The 23,608-nt window shown below is 44.4% G+C and overlaps 1 protein-coding gene across 1 annotated transcript in view; it reads right to left on the reverse strand.

Moving 5' to 3' along the window:
* Nucleotides 1-10,784, reverse strand: part of Phlpp (PH domain leucine-rich repeat protein phosphatase) — a 43,277-nt gene extending 32,493 nt beyond the window's left edge. The window contains exons 1-5 of the mRNA XM_089592572.1: nucleotides 10,365-10,784; nucleotides 9,750-10,103; nucleotides 3,989-4,142; nucleotides 2,578-2,712; nucleotides 1,010-1,254 (exon numbers count right to left, since the gene is read on the reverse strand). Coding sequence (XP_089448698.1) covers nucleotides 1,010-1,254; nucleotides 2,578-2,712; nucleotides 3,989-4,142; nucleotides 9,750-10,103; nucleotides 10,365-10,784 — 1,308 coding nt within the window. The remainder of the gene's footprint in view (nucleotides 1-1,009; nucleotides 1,255-2,577; nucleotides 2,713-3,988; nucleotides 4,143-9,749; nucleotides 10,104-10,364) is intronic.
* Nucleotides 10,785-23,608: the final 12,824 nt, after the last annotated feature.

The following is a 23,608-nucleotide window of genomic DNA, read 5'->3' on the forward strand; positions in this document are numbered from 1 at the left end:
GATGAAAATCGTACGGTTGGGGTGGTTCCCTGCAGTGACTCGATCGACAATGATCTGCGATTCGTTGGATGATTTATTTATCTTTTAAAGCGTGCGCAACAAGTATGACGTTTTAACGAGTTCCAATTATTTTTCCGCAGCTTCTATTTTTTTTCCTCTTTTTTTTTTTCCGTTGCAACAGTGACTTTGTCACGTTTGGAATTCTGTCGATTTTTCGTACAAGGCATTCTTTGTAAATTTTACATTCATCACATCAGTCGCATCTCTAATTATACATCAACCAAAATGTTGGAGCTGCAAATTTCATACACGCGTACATGTACCCCACTGTTCAAAGATTTGCTCGGTATGATATACATTGATCAAGCCAGAGAGCAAATAGTTAGACCAATTGACGCGATTGACCCTTGGAATGATAAACCAAATGCTTTGTTCCGCCTCGAATCGATTTTACCCGTGTATAAACTGTACGGCAAAGCTATTCTGTAACAGATAACCGTACCACTGCGTATATTTTATTTGATTATTCATCACACCTCCCTATGTACGGACATTCGAACGCTATGTACTATATCGTTTGAAATATCGACGCGGGGAAACGAAAAAAAAAAGAAACAAAACTAAGAGGGAGAAAAAGAAACACTTTGAAATCCCATAGCCACCGCGATCGGATATGTTGAAAAACACCCCTCTTTTTTTTCTGTCCATCGTCCACTTTGACAAAAAAAAAAAAAAAAAAAGCTACTAGCCCATCGCGTGGAAAACGTTTTTCCCAGTCACGCGTACATACACGTTTATGTGCCAGAGAGGAAGCCACAGCAGGTCCAAACTTCCCGGTCTCTATCAATCTTTCTTTCAGTCGGCCCCCGCTCGACCAACGGGACAGCAAATCACCGTCCAAAGCTCACCCGCACACACTGATGGGCACGTACCAACCAACCAACACACAGTACGGGGTGTAACATACAGGAATACGCGTAACCATAAATATATGGGGGGGTGAGATTACCTGCTTGAGCCAGGATCGCCAAAGATCCCGATCCCAGGGATGATGGAAGCCGATGTAGAGATGCCGGGTCTCCCGCCCGGCGGCGTTCCTCCTCCGTTGCTGAGCCCCGCTATTGTTGTTGTTGCTAGCTATTCTGGCCGGGTAGCCGGTGACACGTAGAACTAGTTTGCCCAGACGGGAAGGCGCGCAACAGACCGAGCCGCCTCCGGCCAGCTCCATCCACTCGGGCCGCGACTCCGAGCAAGCTTGACGGACAATCCGATTAATCGAAAACAATTAGAACTCGGGGAATCACATGTATATATGTGTAGGTGTATATGCGGGAAAAGACGCGGACTCTCTGGGTGTGTGGGGGGGATTTTTTTTCCCCACTCCGCGCAGTATCCTCCGACGATAGCTTTTGTTTGTTTGTTTGTTAATGCTCGAGACAATGAACGACAGCCAGTCCGGGAGAGGCGGGCAGTGGGTTCGATATGCCCGTTGGCTGGGAAATATCGGTTCATCGTGCCATCGCGACTGCCACGCGTGTGTGTAAAACAAACAAAAAAAAAAAAGAAAAAAGGATGTATCGGTGGGTCTTGGTTGTCGCTCTTGGATGGAGGAAAAAAAGGGAGTTATCGAAACAAAAAACGGGCAACGAGCTTTCTTTTTTTTTTTTTGCTGCACGCGTTTGAGATTTTTTTTGTGAATCCAAGAGTTGGGAGAAGGGCATTGTCTCCTCCAACCTTTTCTCTTTCAGACCAATTTATTGCCCGAAAAAAGGGGGTCGTTGAAGAGAAGCGATTTTCAATATAATCCGTAGAAAGAGGGAACAAAGGGGGGGGGGCGATTTTGTATTTAATTAAAACAAACAGACAAACAAACAAACAAAAAATATAAAGAAGAGGAGAGAACTCATTTTGGCTCTAATCAATCGGAAAGTAGGACTCGGACAGAGGAGCTTCTCCCCTCCCCCCCCCCTAGCCGTGGGTATAGGTACACATTGTAGCCGAAAATCTTCGGGGCAAACTCATTTAGCGACCGCGAGCAAACAACCAATGCTACAAGGAGAAATTGAAAAAAAAAAAAAAAAAAAAAAAAAAAAAATTGGACGACCCTTCTTTCTCCTTTATTTACTCCGCGGCTGTGCTTTTTTTTCTCCCTCCCACCATGTTTTTTATTCATCGATATAAATCAGCACAGCCGTACCTATGTATATTATATGCAAACCAAGACGTCGCGAAACTTGTTCCCTGTGATGTATATATATATACGTAGGGAGGAAGGGAGGTGGCGGGATGTTAATCAAGTTGAAGCCGCGAGTCGATTTTACAACTGAATCATGAACCGAGCATAAATCCTTCCCAATATTGGCTCGGGTGCGCGCAGCACCGCGACTCGAACACGCTGTACGGATGTGTGGAAGAGGATACGTGTACCATCCCGTGGTGGTCAAAGGTTATATGATTAGACGACACGGGTGTTTACTTGTGGTAAGGGGTAGTTTGGGCTGCCCACGGATAAAAAAAAGGGCTTCCGGGCAGTAGTTGGTTCCGATTGTGTGTGTGTGTGGGTGGGTGTCGTCATACCTGGATAGAGAAAGAGCCGTGAGCCGAGAACAGCGAGCGCCCGCCTCTTCCATTGCGGGAACACTAATCCCTTGAGCACGAGGGCGTAGCCGCATCTGCTGTAGCCCCGAAGCTCGTCCAGAGGCGCCGCGGGTCCTGAAACACGCGTTTTCCTTTGAAATCATGTCTCCTCGCGCGACGATGCGCCAAAACGCACTGCTGGTTCCTACAGATAAAGAGAGAGAATATTATTTAAGCCGCGGTGAAAACGGGTCACAGCGCGGTCCAGCCGCAAAAGCTCAAAAGAGCGCCATGCGCGTTTTTCTCATTGTTCGTTGCGATGTACATATACATGGACTCGCTGAGATTTCTCCGGACGCACTCTGTCATTTACTTCCTCCCCCCAACCCTTTCTGCAGTGCTCTATACATATACCTTTTCTTCTTCTCCTATGACATAGTCACGTGCGCACACTTTTTTTCAAACCAAAGGGGGTTTTTTTTTTTTTCATCCAACTGCGGAAGAATCGGGAACAGAGAGATTGAAGGTTTCTGCGGAAGATCAGCCCATCTCCGCCACCCCCTTCGCTCTTTTCCACAGAGTCGGATCGATGCTATCGGAATGGCACGACCGGGATAAATTTACGAGGATCGAAAGTGCGCCCCGTTGGCCGGTGCGATGCATAAACATTTATACCATATATAGGTATGAGGTACATATTATTCATGCAGTCGTGACGTAAACGTGTTTTTGAAAACTACTGTAGCGCGAAACTCTGTCAAATGACACACGCGTTAAAGTATAAATCTGCGTTTCAAGCATTTACAGATAACGCGATTTTCGATCTATTTGCCAAACGGCATACATGTAATGTTATGTAGTGACTTTCGCGAGCGAAATTTGATATTTGCTTTGACGATACGCATCCATATCTGTGCTTTCATTTGATGCGAAAGTAAATATAATCGGCGAAAATGTTTTCCACGAGGTAGAAAAAAAAAAAAAAAAAAAAAAAAAAAGGAGTAAAAAAGGTTCAACGTACAATTGCGGGTCAGGTGACTTTGAATAAGTAGCGAAAAATAATCAATTATTGCCGGATAATCCGATCTTTTGATTTTACGTAGGCGACAAATTGAAAAACTCGAGCACGCCTGTACGAGTATTACACAGTTCGCTTTTACCGGTAAGCTCAAAATTAAACAAATACAACAATATACCTATACTTGTTATATGAAAAAAAAGCTATATAATTATTGTGCATACGCTGATGACCGTCATTTTTATCGTGTATGTTCTTGCTATAAAAAAAATTATACCACGAGAGTAAGCTTTTAAAAAACTTTCCATTAGTCGTCGTAACAGTATAAATACGTTGTCACTCTTGGATCACCCCTTGTAAGATATGCAAAAACGTACATATATTTAAACTTACCCACGTGAAAGGCAATGAGGTGCCGTAGCTCGGCATCGAGTCCGAGACGGGCTCTTTTGGTGGGCTCGCGATAGCCGAGCGTCTCCAGTAGCTCCTCCTGCAGTTCCAGAGGCCGCTCGCGCGGTGACAACCTACGCCCCGACTCGCCGTGGTACTGCAAATGCGAACAAATCGAAATTAGCTACTGGAAGGTGTACTTACAGCTACAAGTGCGAGTATGAAAGCAAAATATATTTTTCACGCGGAAATATAGTACTGCGCTCTACTTTCGGGGGGTGATTTTTCTTGGTTCTCCTTTTAAAAAAAAACACGCCGTGCTCCAGTTTCGCTTTAAACACACGGGAATTATCATCAGTATTATTTTTTACTTCCACGTCAGGTGGATAAATCTGGAGATTGTTTTTCCGGGGCAACTCGGGCGGGTCTTGTTAGGGGCTTAAATATACGATGTTCGGAATTATTGTGTACTCCCGGCCACTTAAAATAAAGGGAGGAAAAAAAAAAAAAAGGTAATACATGTGTGCTTCTATTTTAAAAAAAAAGAGAGAGATAGACCGATGGCAGTGTAAGAAGATCAGAAAATTTTTAATTAAAAACAGCGAAAGTATGGAGCCACGAGGGAGCTTACCAACAGCGTGAAAAATGTTGGCCACAATGTATAAATGCGCGTGCCCAGGGCGAATTTTCAAAAATTCTCGTAACGTGTTCAAAGGGAATTTGCCTCTTTTTTCTGGGGAACAAGCAACGAGGACATTTAAAAAAGCCGGAATTTTTTTTTTATTAGGAACAATACACCGTAGGGAGGGCGCGATAATATTTCGTTAAATTTTAAATATTCCAGAAGACGAGAACAGCAAACGAGACGGTACAAGGGGCAAGGAAATCTTCCAACAACGCTCATTGGGAATAACCCCTTTTCGTTTTTCCCCGCACCTACTTTTACTCCGCGAAAATTTCCGCTCCGAAGATACCATATACATACACAGGGTATATATAATATTATACCTTTGCCTTTTCACTCGGACGGAGCTGGTTAAAATAATCACACCCGAGCGCACACTTTTTCGCTCGATCACTGTTACACTTAGTACTCCTTTCACGCTCGATCAGCGAATAAAAAAAAAATTAAAATGTGTTTCACCCCCACTTTCGAAATTGCGATGATTCCTCGGACCAACCGATACCATCGAGCAAATCAAGCTCCGATGTACACCCGATCGGATAAAAAGCGCTATGACGTAAAAAAAAAAAAAAACAGCGCGCGCACGACTTTGTGTTCCACCGGTCGTCATTAGAGCGCGCGATAAATATCCGATGAAAAAAAAAAGAGGAGAGAACGAACATCGGTGGCTAAACGATCCCCGATGAAAAAAAATTCCCCCCCCCCGCCCCGTGTCAAGTGGCGGAAAAGTGTCAAACTTTTTTTTTCTTTTTCATCCCTCGGTGATTTTACGCACACGATTCGGTGTACATGCACGCGCTCACACGAACGAATACATTTGACACGGCCGCGCGCGAGTGCTAAGCTGCACACACCTAGAGTAAACATCATTAACAAATCCGAGGTAAACGTCCCGCGCGAGGACCTCTATAATCATCCACCCGGAAAAGCCGGATACTTTGAGTCGAATCTCCTACCTACCTGGTGTATAGGTATTTTACACAGGTGCATATATACGCTCGCAAAGGGCAAAGGGAAGAGAAGAATATGACCGGGTGGGGGTCAAGAGGAATCGAGGTTAAAAGGAAGGAAAAAAAAAAAAAAAAGGAAAAGTCAAGACGATGGAGTAAATCGTTTTCACCCACATACGTGAGATTTCCTCTCTTTCAACCGGTGTAACGTATACATATAGAGGCTTTTTTCGTAATGAAGAGACGTATAATTAAAATCCCCCTCAACGGAGGCTCTCCATATGCACCACTATGTGTGGCAGAGCTTTCGTGGGAGCCCACCCCCACGGCCCTTTATTTTCCATCTTTTTTGCTCTTTTCCTCCTTCGCTTTGACTCTTTCTGCATCCCTTTTTTCGAGACCCATTGTGACAGCATGAGTGTGGTTGATTGCAGCGCGACCATTTGGGAGGGAACTGCTCTTGAAGCGAAAAAAGCTGTGGCTCGTGAAATGCCAAAACGTGTTTGATTCCATTAATGATTAAAACAATAATAATAATAATAATAATAATGAATGACAAAACCAGCGGGTCAGAGTAAAGTCCCGGTAGTTTTTGTTTCTTTTCTACGAGTCATCGGCTATTCGTGTGCAAAAAAAGAGGTCCGGAAAATTCGAGCTAAATAAAATATGATTTTTTTGCCCCCCAAAGTATAACGACGCCAAAAGTTGGGAAAAAAAAAAAAAAAAACACCTACTCCCGAATCTCGACGGTCGGTGTTTATTTTCTCGTCGCGAATCCGCGGCAAACTTCGACCCGGGATTGCGGAAGATTAACCACTTCGGGAAGGAAAAAACGACAACGTGGAGGGCTTTAATTTTTTTCTTTCGCACGGACGTGTAAGTACGAGAGAGAGAGAGGGAAAAAAAAACTCACCACCACTCGCTTCACGGCTACCTCAAAACTTTAATATCCGAATAATTATGGCGAGCCGAGGAGCTTCCCTCCGAGGAGAATTAAGCTTCGGTTGAAAAAAAAAAAAAAAACTCGTTTGTCTTTATCAGTGCAGCTCGTGACCGAGGAAGGGAGTCGTTACCGCCACGATTACGAGACAAGGTTGGGAGGAACCAATCCCCAATCTGTCCAGAGTCCGGTCCATACAGTTACAGTCGCGAATGAGAAAAAGTCTCTCCGCGAGCTCGTGTGCTCTTCTTCCATCATACACGGATACGCAGAAGGGGACATTTTTCACTCCTCTCTCTCTCTTTCCCGTTTTATTGATGCCAGTGCTTATGTTTTTTTCCTTTTTGCCCACATACAACCCATACGGATTGCTTATTAAGGTTTTCATCACCCTCGCGAGCGCGGCCGACTAATTAGCTCGTTATACCACTGCCGCGCGAAGAAATGGAGGGAAAAAAAAAGGAAAGGAAGGAACAGCAACTCGAGCCACTTTACACCCCTTTGAAAAAAGGTAATTACCCAGGGGGGGGGGGTTGAAAATCGATCGATGAAGAAAAAAAAAGGAAGCTTGCTGTTTGGTCCGATCCTATACACGTGTAGTCTACCTAATACCGTTAACGTCCGCCAAACGAATCAATCGGCATCGCGGCACGGATAATCAAATGATATGCCCTTCTTTTCCTCCCCATCCCCTAACGTTCATTAAAACCCAAGCCTACGTATATCACACGTACACGTGTGCACGACTCATTCTTTTGCCATCCATATACCGGACCACGGCATTTGTCGGGGAGCTAATCGAGTTCCCCTGCGACGGTGGCGAGCTGCGCTGCTAATCTACTTTTGGACAAACGCTCGATGTGGAGAGCAGAGCGGAGCAAAGGGCAGAGTTCAAAATGACATTAAGTAGGTATACCAGGGAAAGGGCACATGCACGTATACGGAGAAAGAAACAACGACGTATACCCGTTACCAGCGGTTTCTCGGTCGATTCAACATCGATATTCCGAAACTAGAGTGTACCTCAAAGACACGCCCAAGTATATATTATAATATACCAAAATAAGGGAAAAAGGAGAGGAAAATTTTGACTCGCGAAGGTATATGGATTTTGTACACTTGTTACGGGATCAAAACGCTGCACGTTCTCCGCATCCCGTGCGGCACGGAATATTACTTATACACACATATAATATACGTTCGGAAGAGAGTCTCCCGTGCAGTCTTGTACACGTTATAAATGGAAGCGGCGGCGCGAAAGAAAGAGGCGCAGCGCGTTGTGTATTATTATTAGGGGCGGAAGAGACGGTGGATCGCGGAACAGGTGCGTCTCTCAGCTGACGCGTGAGTGTGTATATAAATATATAAGTATACTTAAATGCGAGAACGTTACCCATGTGCAGACAAGTGTGCGGGAGCGCTTGTGCTCGACGACAAAGGAGCCAGTGAACATTTCAAATGGCATATATTTATATTTGACGACTATAATGGGACGCCTGGCGTTTGTGGTAGTTGCGGGGATGAAGAATAAGCGTGGCTTTGTTTAAATTCAGTATAGATGTGCAAGCACGCTCGTGCCGTTGCGGTGGGTATTTTTTTCTTTCAGACATCGGAGGTTTTTCAATATATCGTAAAAACGATAGGTACCGAGAATCAGCGTTGTATTGAATGAAACACCAATTGATACTCGGGAAAATTACCTCAAATGAGGAATAGAGCACAAACTTCGGTTGTTTTTTTTATTAATTTTCACACTAGCACCATCAACATAAATATTAATATCGTACGCGCTAATAAGGCTGTTTGAGAATATTGTTTGCTCTCAATTATTTTATTTGGAAACGAAATCTCCCTGTTTACGATAGTACAGCTCTAAATAAACGATGCTCGTTACGATGGTGTTGGCTCGAACCGTATTGTTGCTTCAATTAGTGTAACGAGACGTTCAACTGCTCTATTTGCAAGCATTTTGCATTGTTTGTATAATCCCTTGAAAAGCGTGACTTTGTTTTTTTTGTTTTTTTTTATTTCCTTTTTCCTTGTTAAATTTTATTGCTTAATTAGCGCATGCGAAACAAATTTCAAAAAAGTATTGATATTAGTAGGATTTAATGAAAATAAATACGGATTTTGGATAAAATTATAGCACGAGTCTTCGTTGAAGCACTGCCAAAAAAAAAAAAAAAAAAAAAAAATAAGCATATACTTTATTCAAACGAGAAGCTTGCAACAATAGAGAATAAAAACAATACGCATCACGATATACCTATTCCTCGCAATTGAAACTTTTTCCGATGAAAATTGAACTACCTCAGGTTTTTTTCTCTCTTTCTTTTTTTTTTTTTTTCTTTTTTTTTTTTTTTTTTTTTTTTCATCCACATATTATATATAGTCGTTCAATTAAAATGTATTTCTGGACGGCAACACGGATACGTCAAAAAAAAAAAAATCCTCGCAGGAAAATAGCTCTGCCTTGGTTTTTCATCATCACATTTCGCGCAGCTGGAAATTAAGGCTTCCGTCCCGACAATGCCTCTAAAAGAAATTGCCTTGGGGCTAAAGGAAAAGACACACCAAATCCCCCGCATGTACGGATCTGCAATTTTCACGCGCGCACGTCTCCCGTCCTCAAAAAAAAAAAATGTTCTCTATTTTTTTTGTCCCCCCCGCCTTTTCTTTCTCGCAGTTTCTCTCAAACGCGAAATGGGAGGAAAGTGTCACGCAAAAAAAATAAATATAAATCATACATAAACCGTGCATTACACACCAATTTTCAGCTGGCAAGGATTTCGTACGGAGAAGAGAGGAAAAAAACGTTCAGATTACGGGTGCAATGTGCAACAATAGAGCCATGGAGGGTTTCGGATTATTTATCGCATTTTTGACGCGTTTTACAGTCCACCTCGTGTCGTTTGGAACGCAAAAACCTGAGCTCAAAACAAATTATCGAGGAATCAATCGCTCCCGGGTTGTCTATTTCTGTACCACATATTATATACCACGTATGTATGCGTCCCGTTCATAAATTTCGAACGAATAAGGCCGCTCGTGAAATATCGGAAAGTTAATTTTATCGCCAACCCCGATGAAGCTCTACTTGGTGACGTATTATTCTTAGAGTTAAGATATTACTGATAGGGAATGCTATAATATTTGTAAGTAATTGTATTTGTGAGTAAATTAAGTCACCTGTACAAAGAGGGCGAGGTTCTCGGAGAGCAGCATGTCCCGGCACACGTCGGCCGCGCTAGTCTCGTGGGTCAGATAAATCAAGCTGGCCTCGATGCCGGTGTGGACGCGCAGCCAGCCGGTACCCCGAGCAGGTGGACTCGCCGCCGACGACTGCAGCCCGCTGCTCGACAAGTCAACCCCCACGCCCGAGTCCCAGGAGCAGTCGTGGCACCAGCTCGCGCTCTTCGAGTCCTCCTCCTCCTCCTCCTCTTTGTCGTTGCACCACCTGTCCTCCTCCTCCTCCTCGAACCGGTCGATCGCCTCGTTCAGTTCCCTGAGGACGCTCTTCTCCTGTTGTTGCTCCTCCACCACCTCCTCCTCCTTTTGCGTCCACGCCGGTGGCTTCTCGATCACGGCCACCGTCCGCACGACACTCGAGGATCCCTCGGGCATCCGAGACGACCATCTCCCGTTGGCCCTCGACAGCGTGCACTGCAGCAACGACGGGCCGATCTCATCCCCCACCTCCTCGTCCCGCTCCCTACCGAAGAACCTCTCGACTCGCTGCCCTTGAGTTTTACCCTCGGCCCACTCGAGGCCCCACTCGCCCCCGGCTCGTCTCTGAAAGTGCACTTTCTCCCCGAGGGCCCTCTTGCGCTCGGCTATCGAGGAACCAAACCCGCTCTGTTTGCCGATCTCCGGCTCCGGTGGCTTCCATCCAACTTTGCCCCGTTCCCCGCGCATCCTGTCGTAGTTGGCCAGTATCTTCCGGTTGAGCTCCTCTATGACGGACACCCGCTTCGCCAGCGAGTCGTTGGTCCGCTCGAGCCGGTCGCTGCTCGCGTTCCACCTTCGCCTGACCGGCGTACACCCCACGCTGGCCACCCGATGGCCCGGACTCTGGCTCCTCTTGGAGTTGGTGCTACGTACCGAGCTTGCCGCGCTGCTCAGGCTTATGCGCTCGTTCAGTTCCCAGTTGATGTGCGCCTCCTGGGCCCACTGGAGGCCTAATGCGCTACGCCCCCTGCCACCGCTGTTGCTCGTTACAACCATTTCTACGTTTATTCTGCTCCCTGGTGTCAGTGGCTTTACTCCCTATACGTATATATATTCACATCAGCTCTCGCGTTTCGCTTTCCCGAGCGTGTTTATTGCAATCGACGCAAATGGCCCGATTTGCATGACAGCGCTTTTCTTCACGGCGGCAAACACCCCAATATCGCCTCCACCCCTTGTGCACTTTGAGGTCTTGATTCAATATGTATATACTTATGTGTCTTGAATCTGACTTGACTCGCTCGAAAAAAAAGAGGAGGAGAACGAGGAAGGAAATTCGCTGGTCGAAGGGAAGTTATTGCGCAACTCACGCTTATTATAAATATACAACCTATTGTATACAGTGCACGGTCAAGTGGGCGGCTCTTGAGCGCCGATTTCTTTGTATCTTTCGATATATTTTACGTATATACGGTGAATATCGATACTTTCTCCAATTACGAAGCGCGTCTACAATGGGCACTTAATAGTTGTTGCACACTTTTTCGCTCTTGCCAACGACTTCGAGAGTCTCTTTTTATCAATTGGGTATACTGATTTTTCGAGCTCCATTCACCGATCAAGAGCCTTCGGTGTTGTTATCGGTCGCCATTTCCGTTGTTATAAAATCCAAGGAGTGGCCCACTCGTTTCGACCGACCGCCAAAGTGGTATGGGCGAGCAAGGGGATACACCTACTGCTCGTGAACTTCCTCCTGTGGAATTAACAGTGCCCGTACTTCCTTGTACGTAAAAAAAAAAGAGCGCACGCACGACACGGTTCGGAGGGTCCGTGAGAAACATTGACTTTGGGTGTACTCCTCTTGCTTCGTCCTCCCCCTTGATATGTGCAACTGGTGCCGATTCCCATGCATATACATGCGTGTGTGGGCACCACCAGACTACAGGTGTACTACATGGCACCTATTGCCTGATGTTGTTAATATTATACTCGATGCGCATAATATCCGCACCCCACGAAGTACAGTACATCCCACGCATCGGCACGTTTATATGTATGATCATACCGAAAACGAACCACATGCGGGCCAGACTGTCTTGTATTAGTTGCGACGCGTATATATGTATATTACATGTATAAAACGAAAACTTTAATTAAAACGAAGAGTCGAGCAGACGCGGTAGTGTGTGTACCCATATTACGTACAGGATATAACGTATACAAGTCCTTTTTGCGGTGGGAGTGTAATTTAGAGGGAGAAACGTCAAGTAACGTTGCAGAGTAACGTGGTTGGCGTAATAACTCTCTCTCGCTATTCGTATATTGTTGTCATTTTAATAAGCGACCGATGCCAACATATTATACTTGTTACATGATATAATATTACACATGATGTGCGCACCGTCGCAAACAATATATAATCACTTTTTACGAGTATTAAAATTGTGCTCGTGACGATGATTTTAAATTTAAAATGGTGCGTCTCACCACAACAATTTTTTGTTTTTTTTTTTTTTTTTTTTTTTTTTCACTCGCGTATTTTTAGCTTTGTTTTTTTGCTACGCACAATCGATCGAAACACGCGCACAGCACTGTATCAACCAGCCGAGCGCGCATCCATCGGCAAATGAGGCCGTTTAAGTACACAAATGCGCGCGAGGACCGGGGAATCGGCTGCACACAGAGGAAATTAACGCATCGCACTTTTGGCTGCACAGACAGACAGAGAGAGGGAGAACTTGACTTTGAGCAAACACTCACGCGGCACAAAGAGAAGCACACGCACCACTTATTTTCCTTTTTTTTTTTTTTTTTTTTTCCCTTCCACCTGCCAGTGTGCCGTCTTTGCACACACGCACAGGCGCTCTCGTTACCTCAAGTGTCCGCGCACGCACAGGGTGTGATCTGTAAAAAAAATAAAGTAGACTTTTCGAGGAGAGCAAAGAAAGAAAAAAAAAGAAAAAAAAACTGAAACGTTTCGCGCTCGCGACGCAACGGGGAATAAGACGAGAGAGAAAAGTCCGATCGGCGTGTGCCGCAGCTGACCGATCTGCTCCCTCTCTCCGCGTCCTCTACCTGTTGAACCGCGCCAAGTATATGTATACACCCTACATGGGCCCTCGTCCGTATATTTCATTTACGCACCGGCGGCACACATCCTCCCTCTCTCTCTCTCTCTCTCTGCTCCTCCTTTTCCCTACTATGTTTATACTTATGCATATACGCGAGAGTGTCCTCCCCTCTCTATATACCTACACACCTTCCCTTTCCCCCCCCCTTTCTCTCTCTCTTCTACAGTATGTTTTTTACCTGATGATGTTCACCGGTTACTTCTCCCCCTCCCCCCCTCCTCCTACCCGCGTTCATACATACTTTTTACATGCTGTTGATTTTTTTTCTTTTCTTTCCACATTCAACTCATAGACGCCGTAATTATACCCTAGAAAGGACTCCCCCTCGCATCGTGATTCGTGAGGTCAAATTGATCCTTGTGGCTAATAAACCGCGTTGCGTCATAAATACCTACACGTGTTTTGCGAAATGTGTACCTATATGTTCGAGGTGTATATATTCCCGATGACGATCGCATAATATGATGGGTATGGTAATTGGTATTAGGATGTTATTTTTTGTTTTTGTTTTGTACTTTTAAATGGTATGTACCCTCCCGAGCCTTTTTGGCGCTAAACACGTTTCAAATGAGCCAAGCATTAAAGAAAGCTCACTGCGTGCATGTAAATATACATGTACAGGTGCACGCGCAAGCTCGACCTCGTTTCACCGCGAACAATATGATAAAGCACACGCGTGACCACAATGAAGGGCAGAGGGAGAGATAAGGTGCCCAAAGATGACTATATTTGACGAGCGGATGAAAAGGAATTTCCACAACCCTTCACCCTCGTCGTTGACCGACCTCGTTAAGCCACGGTTTGCTTTCTATTTTGCGACCTCATCTTTCGGCGTAAGATAGAGGTGCACGTTAGATGTATGCGCGTGTAACAAATGAGAGTCGCGCGTTAAGTGCACGTGAGTGGCCGTTGTAAACGTATCTATTATACTTTATAAGGTGTAGTATACCTGTTGTTTCAATGGGGGGACACACACACACAGTTCGCCGAAGCCAAAAGTCGAGCAAGATTATAATATATACGCGGAGAAAGGAAAACCCACAATCCACGTATACCTATACTATATGACCGCACATCCTTTTGTCCACTGTAACGCCTGTGTGTGTAGTAATAGGTGTATTATTAGCTTGTCCAGCTGTCCGTCCTTCCTCTTTCTCTCACTCGTGCACGTAGTATACACACATATATACACACACACCTATTTGTCATTATCGTTGTGTAAGTACAATGTATTGAAAGTTAATTAATTAATTCAATCACTAAAATAACTATGAATTATCATCGGACATTTTATAATTAATTAATTAATTGATAATACACTCTGATGATGATGATGCTTGTAGAGGGATATAGGTGGTGAGATCGAGATATTCGTTATTTTGTTTCAATTATAACTGTCTTTGTCAGTCACGTTGCACGACCCACTGTGCTGTAGACGAAGATAGTAACAAAAAAAAAAAAAAAAAAAAAAAAAAAAAGCGCTGGCGGGGAAAGGGCTCCCGTTGGGGGAAGGATACGTACTTCCGTCGTCCCCCTACGGAATTCCCTCGGTTCTGCGGTAAAACACGTATATACGTATATATACAGGCGATGTTCGCGTGTACTATGTATGGTATATAATATATACCTGTGAATATATATTTATGTACCTCACCCATGCAGCCAAAGCGCAAAAAGTGTGTGTAATTGTCATATGTATATAGCTTAATACACCAGCACCGCAGAGATCCAACGGGATTTAATTTTTCCAATTTTCACTTCTCAGTTATCCATTTGTCTGTAAATGTTTGTGCGTATGTACGTTAGTTGCATATAAACTTTAAGAGCAATTAATCCACATTATGTTTGGTGACAATAACAACAAAGGATATGAACAAGTAACGTTTCGAATCACTTATATGAAGTCACTGCTCGTGACTTCTCGAGCCGATAACTCGAGCTTCCTAAATGTAAAACTGTGTCGCGCGCAGCAAAAAAAAAAAGTTTACTTAATAATAATAAAAGGAAATAAAAGAGGTATAACCCTCAAGTATATCCCTTTTTCACCATTTCGCTCGCTTTGGATGAATTATATCGGGCCAACTTTTCAAGTGCCATTCAGCCTCTCGCGTTTTTTATCGACTTTTATCGAGCTCGCACTCATCCAATGCTATAAACGCTCGCAAAGTATCAACTGTTCGCGCTACTCCAGATTTTTGTCAAATACATTATACAGATATACTTACTCTCGCAACAGAGGGGGGAAAAAAAAGCTACAAATTTGTTCCAAAGGCTCGAAATATCATCGAATCAAACATCACAAGTAATTATGTGCACTTGTATCAGCCGCATGCATAAGTATATACCTACCTACAACGCGCGTCAATAATCAAAATTATCAATTTCGATTCATCGTTTAAGCGTACGGCATATATGTATAAACCATTCGGCAAATGCGTTCCCTCGTATACACTACCCTTCAAAACGTTAGCGCTCAGACGCATTAGCGGCTTTTCGTCGGCAACTCACTCGTATATACCTATGTATTGAGGCGGCAATTAATTAACCACCACTTGGCGCATGTGTATGTATACGTATAGCCACGCCAAACCAACACGCATATACATATAGGCTATCGCATCGCAATCACCCGCGGCCCGTGAAATTATGAGCACGCGCGCACTCATATATACTATTGACTGTACAAGGTACTCGATACACCCGCGTCTGAAAATATATAGAGCAAGTGCTTTGCGCGTACGTACACACGTATACCAAACAGAAGGGGGTGTGTTCATTGCGTGGTGTTGAAAAACAACACGAGGACACGCAACAGCCAGGAGGGGGGTGCCAAAGTTTTAATCGACGCGGCACGCGACTAATGGCTTTCCCGTATATAACATACGTATATAATATATTTTCGTTCTCCTCGTCGCGATACAGTTTGCCCAAACATCGCGCACTCGAATTCTGGATGAATAAATTCTAGGGGCCGGGGGGTGGCCGTTTTCAGGCTAAAATCGCTGTGCCTTTGCGCGTATACGCGTGACAGGCGGAAGCTTTTTCTCCCTCGGGCGTATACACAAAAGTTTTTTTCTCCCCAGAGTGCAAAGAGTCGATCGCTCGCAAAGTTTTTTTTTTCCCCTTTTTCCATCGATGAACAGGTCGAAGGGGAATAATGACGAGGAATGGAGATTTATGGGGGGCAGCCAAGGAGTTGCTCGCAAAGTGATTTGTTAGGGCTGCTGCTGTTGGCTTTTTGAGAGTGCCGGGAGAGTGTTTTTTCGGAGGAAGGTGACTAATGGGGCCAATTTTTTTTTTTTTTTTTTTCCACCATAAGGGAACACATACATTTATACATATACCACCACGGAAGGAAGAATCGATCCGATCGCCCATAAGTGACTCCCGGCTGAATGCGCGAACGACTTGAGAATTTTTTGGCTCTACGCGGGCACTCGCGCATAAATGTTCATCGCGTACAAAAGATCGATTCACGTGATTATCCGCATGCACCCGTGAAATTTTCATCTCCCGCTACACCCAACTTTCACCTGCAAAATGAAAAAGTAACTCAATTACCTCTCGGATGTATAACGTTTCTTCGGATTATCAATCCAATTAAGCCGGAGGAGCTTCTAGTTTCCTGAAGTGAAAGCACCCGCCACTTTCATCGTAGTTTTTTTTTTTTTTTTTTTTTTTTTTTTTTTGCAAAACGCATACGTCGTCTCGGTTATGAGCAATATTTTTTCGGACCAACCGGGTAGACGAAAATCGCTCGCTCCGCCGTGCACTTCGTTAGGCGTTCACGCCAGAAAGTCACGGTGCATAAACATATAAGCGCGGACGAAAATTTAATTTGGCCATTCCACTCGGCTTCCTCCTTTTGGCTCTATCAAATCGTACGCGCTTTGCGCGCTTCAAAGCATATATCATACAAACGCCCGCGCGTTCGTCCGTTTGGTCATCCTTTCAAAATTGTTTGTCGCCCCCCTCGTGCGTGATAATGATAATCCCTCGTGCACGATGCAGCGAGGCGTCGAACCGAGAGTTTTCACGTCAAGCGCGAAACGCGGCAGTTTCCCCCCCCCCTCCCTTCCGAGCTGGTATAATTAATACTCGCGGGGCAAAAAAGGAGCCTCCGAAGCTCCGCGGGTCCCGGGGCCGCGTGTCGGGTGCAGCTTACGCGCGATAATAACGGCAAAAACCGCGCGCGGTCGAGAGGATGATAAATTTCCTTGGATGATAATAACAGCAAGCTGCAGCGCCCGGCCGAGACGCATCTTGTTACGGGAAAATCCGAGCGGCGGAATTATTCTTCCAGCATCGCGCAGCTCTGCGGGGGTGTAATATATACACGCGCAGGCCTCTTATGTAATTAGCCGCCCTCGTAAATTGCTCCGTTCCGCCGCGTGCTGTGTACGCGAATTTCCCCCCCCCCATGCATCCTCCACCCTTAGTGGCCACAACGTGTATGTACAACCTGTTTTCCCTGCATAGAGAACTGTGGGTGTACGCGTGTATACAATGAGATGTACCTGCCTACGTCAGGGTGCATGGACTCCTCGTGCTTGTACAGGGGTAACGGGATAGAAAAACTAGGGGGTAAGTAGGTGTATGTACGTGTGCGGGGGCTAACGCGAAATTCGTGTAAAAATTTTCGACTGACTTCCGTATAGCTGGGTTGTTTGTTCGTTCGTTTAATTTTTTTTTTTTTTTTTTTTTCTTTCTTTTATTTCACTGCGGTACCGCGGTGTTTTTGCCGAGGCCCGCGGCGACGCTTTGCTTTTGAAATATTTGTGTTTTAATTAGGAATTTTTTTTTTTGTTTTTTTCGGAGCACGCCGAGGAGGAATTACCCGCGTCGAGTTGTACACGCGGGGGAGGGAAAGCACGCCCGAGGGCGTACGACCGAGCATTTTGATGGCGGGTCAGGGAAATGTGGGTACACGACGTGTGCTCTCGTGTAACTTATTTGGGTTATTAATTTACGCTGGCGAGTGCTCGCCGTGTCGAGAGTGTCTTTTGGGCTTTAGGGTGTTTGATAAAGAAGGGGTGGAGGGGGTTTCCGTACAAGATTAGGGAAATTACATCAATTTGGCGAGCTTGGATGATTAAAACTTTTCCGGGTGAAACATCACTTACCCTCACATAATGTTGATACAATGGAGGGTGTTTTTTTTTTTTTTGTTTTTCATCATCACCCAAGAATTTTCTTGTATCCAGGGGACAAGCGGAGCTTCGCTAATGCGATTAAAGATAAAATTCACATTATGCGATACACGCATGCAAAAATATATGCATAAAGGACGTCAAATTGAGCGCGTATAAATGGGCCAACATTTATACGGCTATTGGTATGAGTACCTATACAAATAAGCCATCGTACATTCAGAAATACGTGCTGATTCTGCGTATGCGTTGCACACTGTACGCCAGTGTATACCCACGGGTAATTGCCAAAAAAGGTCTCTCGAGTTGTCATTTGAAACAATTTTACATGGGTATGCGTTTAATTGTGTCTCATTATACAATTTTTTGTTGTACATTTTCTGTTTTCTCGGTACCTTTTTTCTAGATAAAAATTTTTAAATGCATTGCGTGGACGTGAGACGAAAAAAAAAAAGAAAAATAAAAATGCCATTAGCATAATTATACGAGGTCATATTTTCTCGTTCGCTATCGTGTGATATTATTCTGTTTTTTTTTTTTTTTTTTTTTTTTTTTTTTTCACTCGACTTTAACTCAAAGATTTATCCCAAGTTTCCGTTTACGCGTATGACGCGCTACAGAGTTGGATCACCCATAATATCGCGCCCAGGGTGTTAGCTACTTGGTTATTGCACTATACCCTGCTTACCCGTGCACAAAGCCATATAGTAATATTATTGGATAAATAGACGAACAACTTAATTATACCCACCCTCGTGGCCACTCTGTGTGTTACCGGCGCGCAGTTAGTTATTGCCGTTGCGTTGAGCCCCAAAGCGCTTGTGGGGCAATCGGCATAAATTTTGCACGCGAGTACACCCATATACACACCTGTAAGCTTGCGATGCATACACTGCCTATGCTGTCCGCCGAGAAATTGATCCATTTCATTTACATTGTTATTACCACTGCACCTATGACAATACTTACTTGCACGTAATACAGGATAAACCCACTCGATGCTGCCGAGTGTGTGGTCACGCGTGCCCATATACCTTTTTTATGCAATACGTTGTTCGATAAACCCACGCTGATTATTACAATACGCAACAGCACCCACTCCCGCTTAAAAAGGGGACTAATTTTTATTACAAACTCCTGGGGTACGGGATCAAGGTTCATCGCGCGTAATCCCGTTTAATATACGCACCCGCGCAACGCGAAAATCGAAGCGGTCTCTTCTCTACATGTTTAACCTCACACAAGCAGCACATTATTTTGTTAACCAAAAATTTAATCATCTTGCATGTACAAACGAACGTGTGTCCCGTTAACGCAATTAGCAGGGAGCTACGCTTCTGGTAAAAAGTTTAACGCTGCGGAGCAAAGTTGAGCAAGTTTTATGCGCCAGAGAGTCTCCCGTATTTTCTTTCTTCTTCTTCTTCCTCCGGGGGGCGGAACAATGAAAAATTAAATACCACCGCAGCGCCAGCGAGGGCTATAATGAATAATAATGTACACAAAGGTGATAATCCCTTCAGGGACTCTCCGGGTGTAATTAGCAAATAAAAAAAAACGGAGAAGCGGGGGGGGGGGAGCAGGATATAATGCCCAGAGTCGGAGCGCGAGGGAGAGGAGCTTCTTACTGATGCAAGTATTTTCCGCGGCGGTGCGTAAATAGAGTAGGGGACTCTTGGGAGGGGGTGAAAAGTAGAAAGAAAAATCATATAACGGTAAGGGGAAAAAAAAAGCCAAGCCGGAGTGGTTGAATGGAGGAGTCAAAAAGGTGGTAGAGGGAGACGGAGTAGGCGCTGCTCGCACACTATAGCGTATATATAGACGGTATGTCCTTAGTTCTCAAGTGTTCTGCGGTTGTCATCGCCGCAATGGCCCGTGCCAGGTGAGCTCCCGTTGTGTTTGTGTATAATGCTCCTTCCGACCTCCTCTTCACTTATTTCGCGGTCCACGGAGATTAAAAATATACCCCCAGCGGCAAATGTCCCTTTGTGCGCGGTATATAAAACCTACAGCTCGGGCTTCCAACCGTATACCTCGTCTTTTCCATTATTTATCGTGGAAAAATGACATACCTTTTTCTCGTACATTATACATGTGTAGAACCACACCGCCACGTGGAATAGTATGTGCGGGCGAGCTGGAGATGATGTTTGGGCAAAAAAATCCACGTGCACGGGTTTGCTGCTTTTATTTTGCAACGGCAGATTTGAGTGAGTTTTAATCTTCCGGATGGAGTTTTCGAGACCACGGAGATCATACTTTAGGCGGGTTTTGCTCTGGAATGTTAAGTATCCTTGTCATTTGGCATGCACATTTTACCGAGAGAGACGCGATTTGCATCGGTAGATCGGATTGGTGCGTTAAGCTGAAAGTCACGAGGGTTTATACGATACGATATTCATACAAATGGAATGAGGAACAATTGCAAGAGGGAGAATGTAATCGAGTACGAAGAACAGAAAAATATGATCTCTACTCCTCGCAAATTTCTCTCTCTCTCTCCATCGGGCTATTGACAAATCCATTTTTTTTTTCTACGCCGATTGCTAATTGGGCGCTTTTTCGCAGACAAAAAAACCTCGACTGGACTGTGCAGCAACGAACGAAAAATACACAGCCAAAGTCCCTTTGAGAGCTGCAAACAAGTGGCCTTTTCAAAAAATGAAGCAGCATTTGCCGTTGTTGTTTCAAATGGCCTTTTTTGACATACACGTGCACACACACGCGTGTTGGTGCCAACAGGCTTCGTTTATCAATTTAAAAAGCTCGCCTTGCCATTGTTGAAAACACTTCAACTAGAAAAAAAGAGCCGGGGCGAAGGTGTTATTTTCTCCTCTTTTACACATTCACCCGGTGCAATAATGTAGACGGGAACCTGTTCTCCATAAATTCGTCGCGAGTCCATGGCACGGTAGACGTAATAAGTACGTGCAGAAGAGATGAGAGTTATCTTTGATACCGTTTATACTTGATACATGTACACACATGTACAGTAACAGCAGTTGGAGACGACAATCTCGAAATTCCTCGGCGCGAATGTATATACTTACGCGTGCAAACAGACACGCGCGCGTGTGCACGCCAAGGGGAAAACCGAGAGTAACCTTTGTTCGGCTTAAAGCTACGCGAGGATGGATAGACCTGTCATTTTCATCTCGGAGTGACGCGCGCGGGTACGGCATATAGGCACTGGATATTGTACGCGAGTCTCGTTATACATCGCGGGACGGGGGGAAAAACTGTCGAGTCGCCAAAGAGATAGCGGAGAATGGGGCAAAAATGGATAGTTCCGAAACAAAAGCTCCGCTCCGCTATTGTACGTATACGCGTATATGTGCACGTGTTGTAAAGGTACACTTAACCGGAAGAAGAAATAGCTATGGCCGTGCAAGTAATAATACTCGCCAGAGTCAGGGGTGCATGGGTACTTATATACATTCTTGCTATGCAGCAAGCTTCAAGTGTCAATTTCAGAAAAATATGTGCACGCAAGAGCTTGAGGATGACAACGGTATATAAATGTATGGTTCCTCGTTTCGCCGAAGCTTCAAGTATTCAGATCGGTAACTTACACATTTTTCAAATTTTTTTTTTTTTTTTTTTTTTTTTTTTTTCACCTGAAACCCAGAGTGTATTTCGACTGACGTTCCATCTGTCCTAATAGGCTCTAGTCCAAAACAGTGAGCTAAAACACACACGAACAATCATGGGTATGTCAAAAGTACCAAGTTGCACTTGTGGGGTTACGCCAACGCTCCGTGGGTCGGAACAGAGACCCTAAAAAGTGCACGACACAGAATTAAACTTTTTATCAGTACTTGTATTCATCCATGCACTGAAAATAACAAAATTTACTTACGGTAGTGAAACCAACAGTTGGTTAACAAAAATTTGGTCTTTCTTAGCTTTGTGACTCGATATTAATTCACTTATGGCTTTTATATCAAAAATGGCACTTGTAATTGCTACGTAACTAATAAGAAAAAAAAACTGGTTCTATGATTTCACATGATTACGAAACAGACCGTAATTTATGTGAACAACATAAATTTTTACCGCAAAAACAACTCGTGTGTACGAAATTAAACTCGATCTAGGTGTTTTCGTCTAAATCACGGGGCAAAAAGTAAATGGCTCGGGGCGTCTAGAGAAAACTTTCTGAAAAAAAGCACATGATGATTTTAGTTATTTGTGCAAAAAAAAGGGTTGTATAAAATTCAAAATTGCAAAATTAATATTTTCTCGGACGAAATCGGAACACGTGACATCCCAGTGACAATATTTACACGTACCTTGTAACCCACAGGATCACCTACTTCATTTTCCAATATTGCCCCGTACGAGGTACAGCTGCCGATATTACAAGTTTCAACGAAACGATGACCCATGCGATATGTGAGTACACCTATACCCGTGCAGATTATAAGTGCACGTCATCACAGAGAGCACAAGAACGTAATATCTCCCCGTGTTTGCTCTGGTCTCACTGGAACGTGTAATTTCCTACAAAAAAAGTCGCACGAGCCTCAATCGAGATTCCGAAAACTCTCGAGCCCGGAGCGAGTGACGCTTTTTGCGATGGAAATTTCGTATACCCTTCGCGCGCTGCTCCTCTTCTGCACGAAAAGAGCACCATCATTGATCTTTTTTTTTTTTCTCGCTCAAAACAGCTCCGAGGATGAAACAAGCAAAGTACTTGCGAACTCGTTCATTCTCCAAAGTCGACCCAAAAAGGGCACGGCTTTACCATTCCGTCAGCCACAGCCCAAACGCAATTAGAGCAATTTCCGATTTTCCCCCCGAGCAACTCTCCGCGGTGCGTCAGCTGCTCTCGAGGATTCCACGTCGGGCCGTAAAATTCACCAACTATACAGCAACGAGTTTGCCTTTGTGCACTCGATCGGAGCATCTTAGCTTGCGATCAACTCGACAAGGAGGTGCCGGAACATCGCGTCTGAAAGTTCTCAGGGCAAACGCGGGCAAATGTGCTTGTGTAGTTGCGTGCAAGAAAATAAAGATGGTACACCCTTTCTTTTACATGCAAATACTTTGTAGTGAAAGAGACCGGCTGTCTTTCGAGACGTTGTTGTTGTTGATCGAAGGAGAGAGAGAAAAAAAAAAAAAATAGGTTTGAGCGATGCACGCCCTTTTAAATCGGACGCCTTGAGAAATCTCGGTGAACCCGTATGTGTTCCGGTAGGCTATAGGGGTCAAGTGGAGGAAGAAGGGGAGAGGGTGCTAGTGTGTCCTTGTGCGTGCGATGGTTACAACAGGCTGTGCATACAATCATGGGGAGGCGGGTGAGGCGAGGGTTTTTTATTTTGCGTTTTAAGGAGCAAAGAGAAATGATGAATAGTATTTCAAGACTCGGGTCGATTTATTTAAGAACTGTTGAAACGTTTTATTGTTGGTATCATCTCTTCGTTTTTTTTTTTTTTTTTTTTTTTTTTCCATGATATAATTATACAACGTCGATACATTGTCATTGTGTTTTTACATTGTACTGGTGGGACAGGGGAAGGGTATTACATTACATTTCATGGCGTTATTATAATATCATCTCCATGCAGTTACATGTTGATTAATTAATGTCATCATACAA

The sequence above is a fragment of the Copidosoma floridanum genome, unplaced genomic scaffold, assembly GCF_036245765.1.
Source record: "Copidosoma floridanum isolate Cflo_tuat_1 unplaced genomic scaffold, Cflo_Japanese_pri ptg000019l, whole genome shotgun sequence".
Lineage (NCBI taxonomy): Eukaryota > Metazoa > Arthropoda > Insecta > Hymenoptera > Encyrtidae > Copidosoma > Copidosoma floridanum.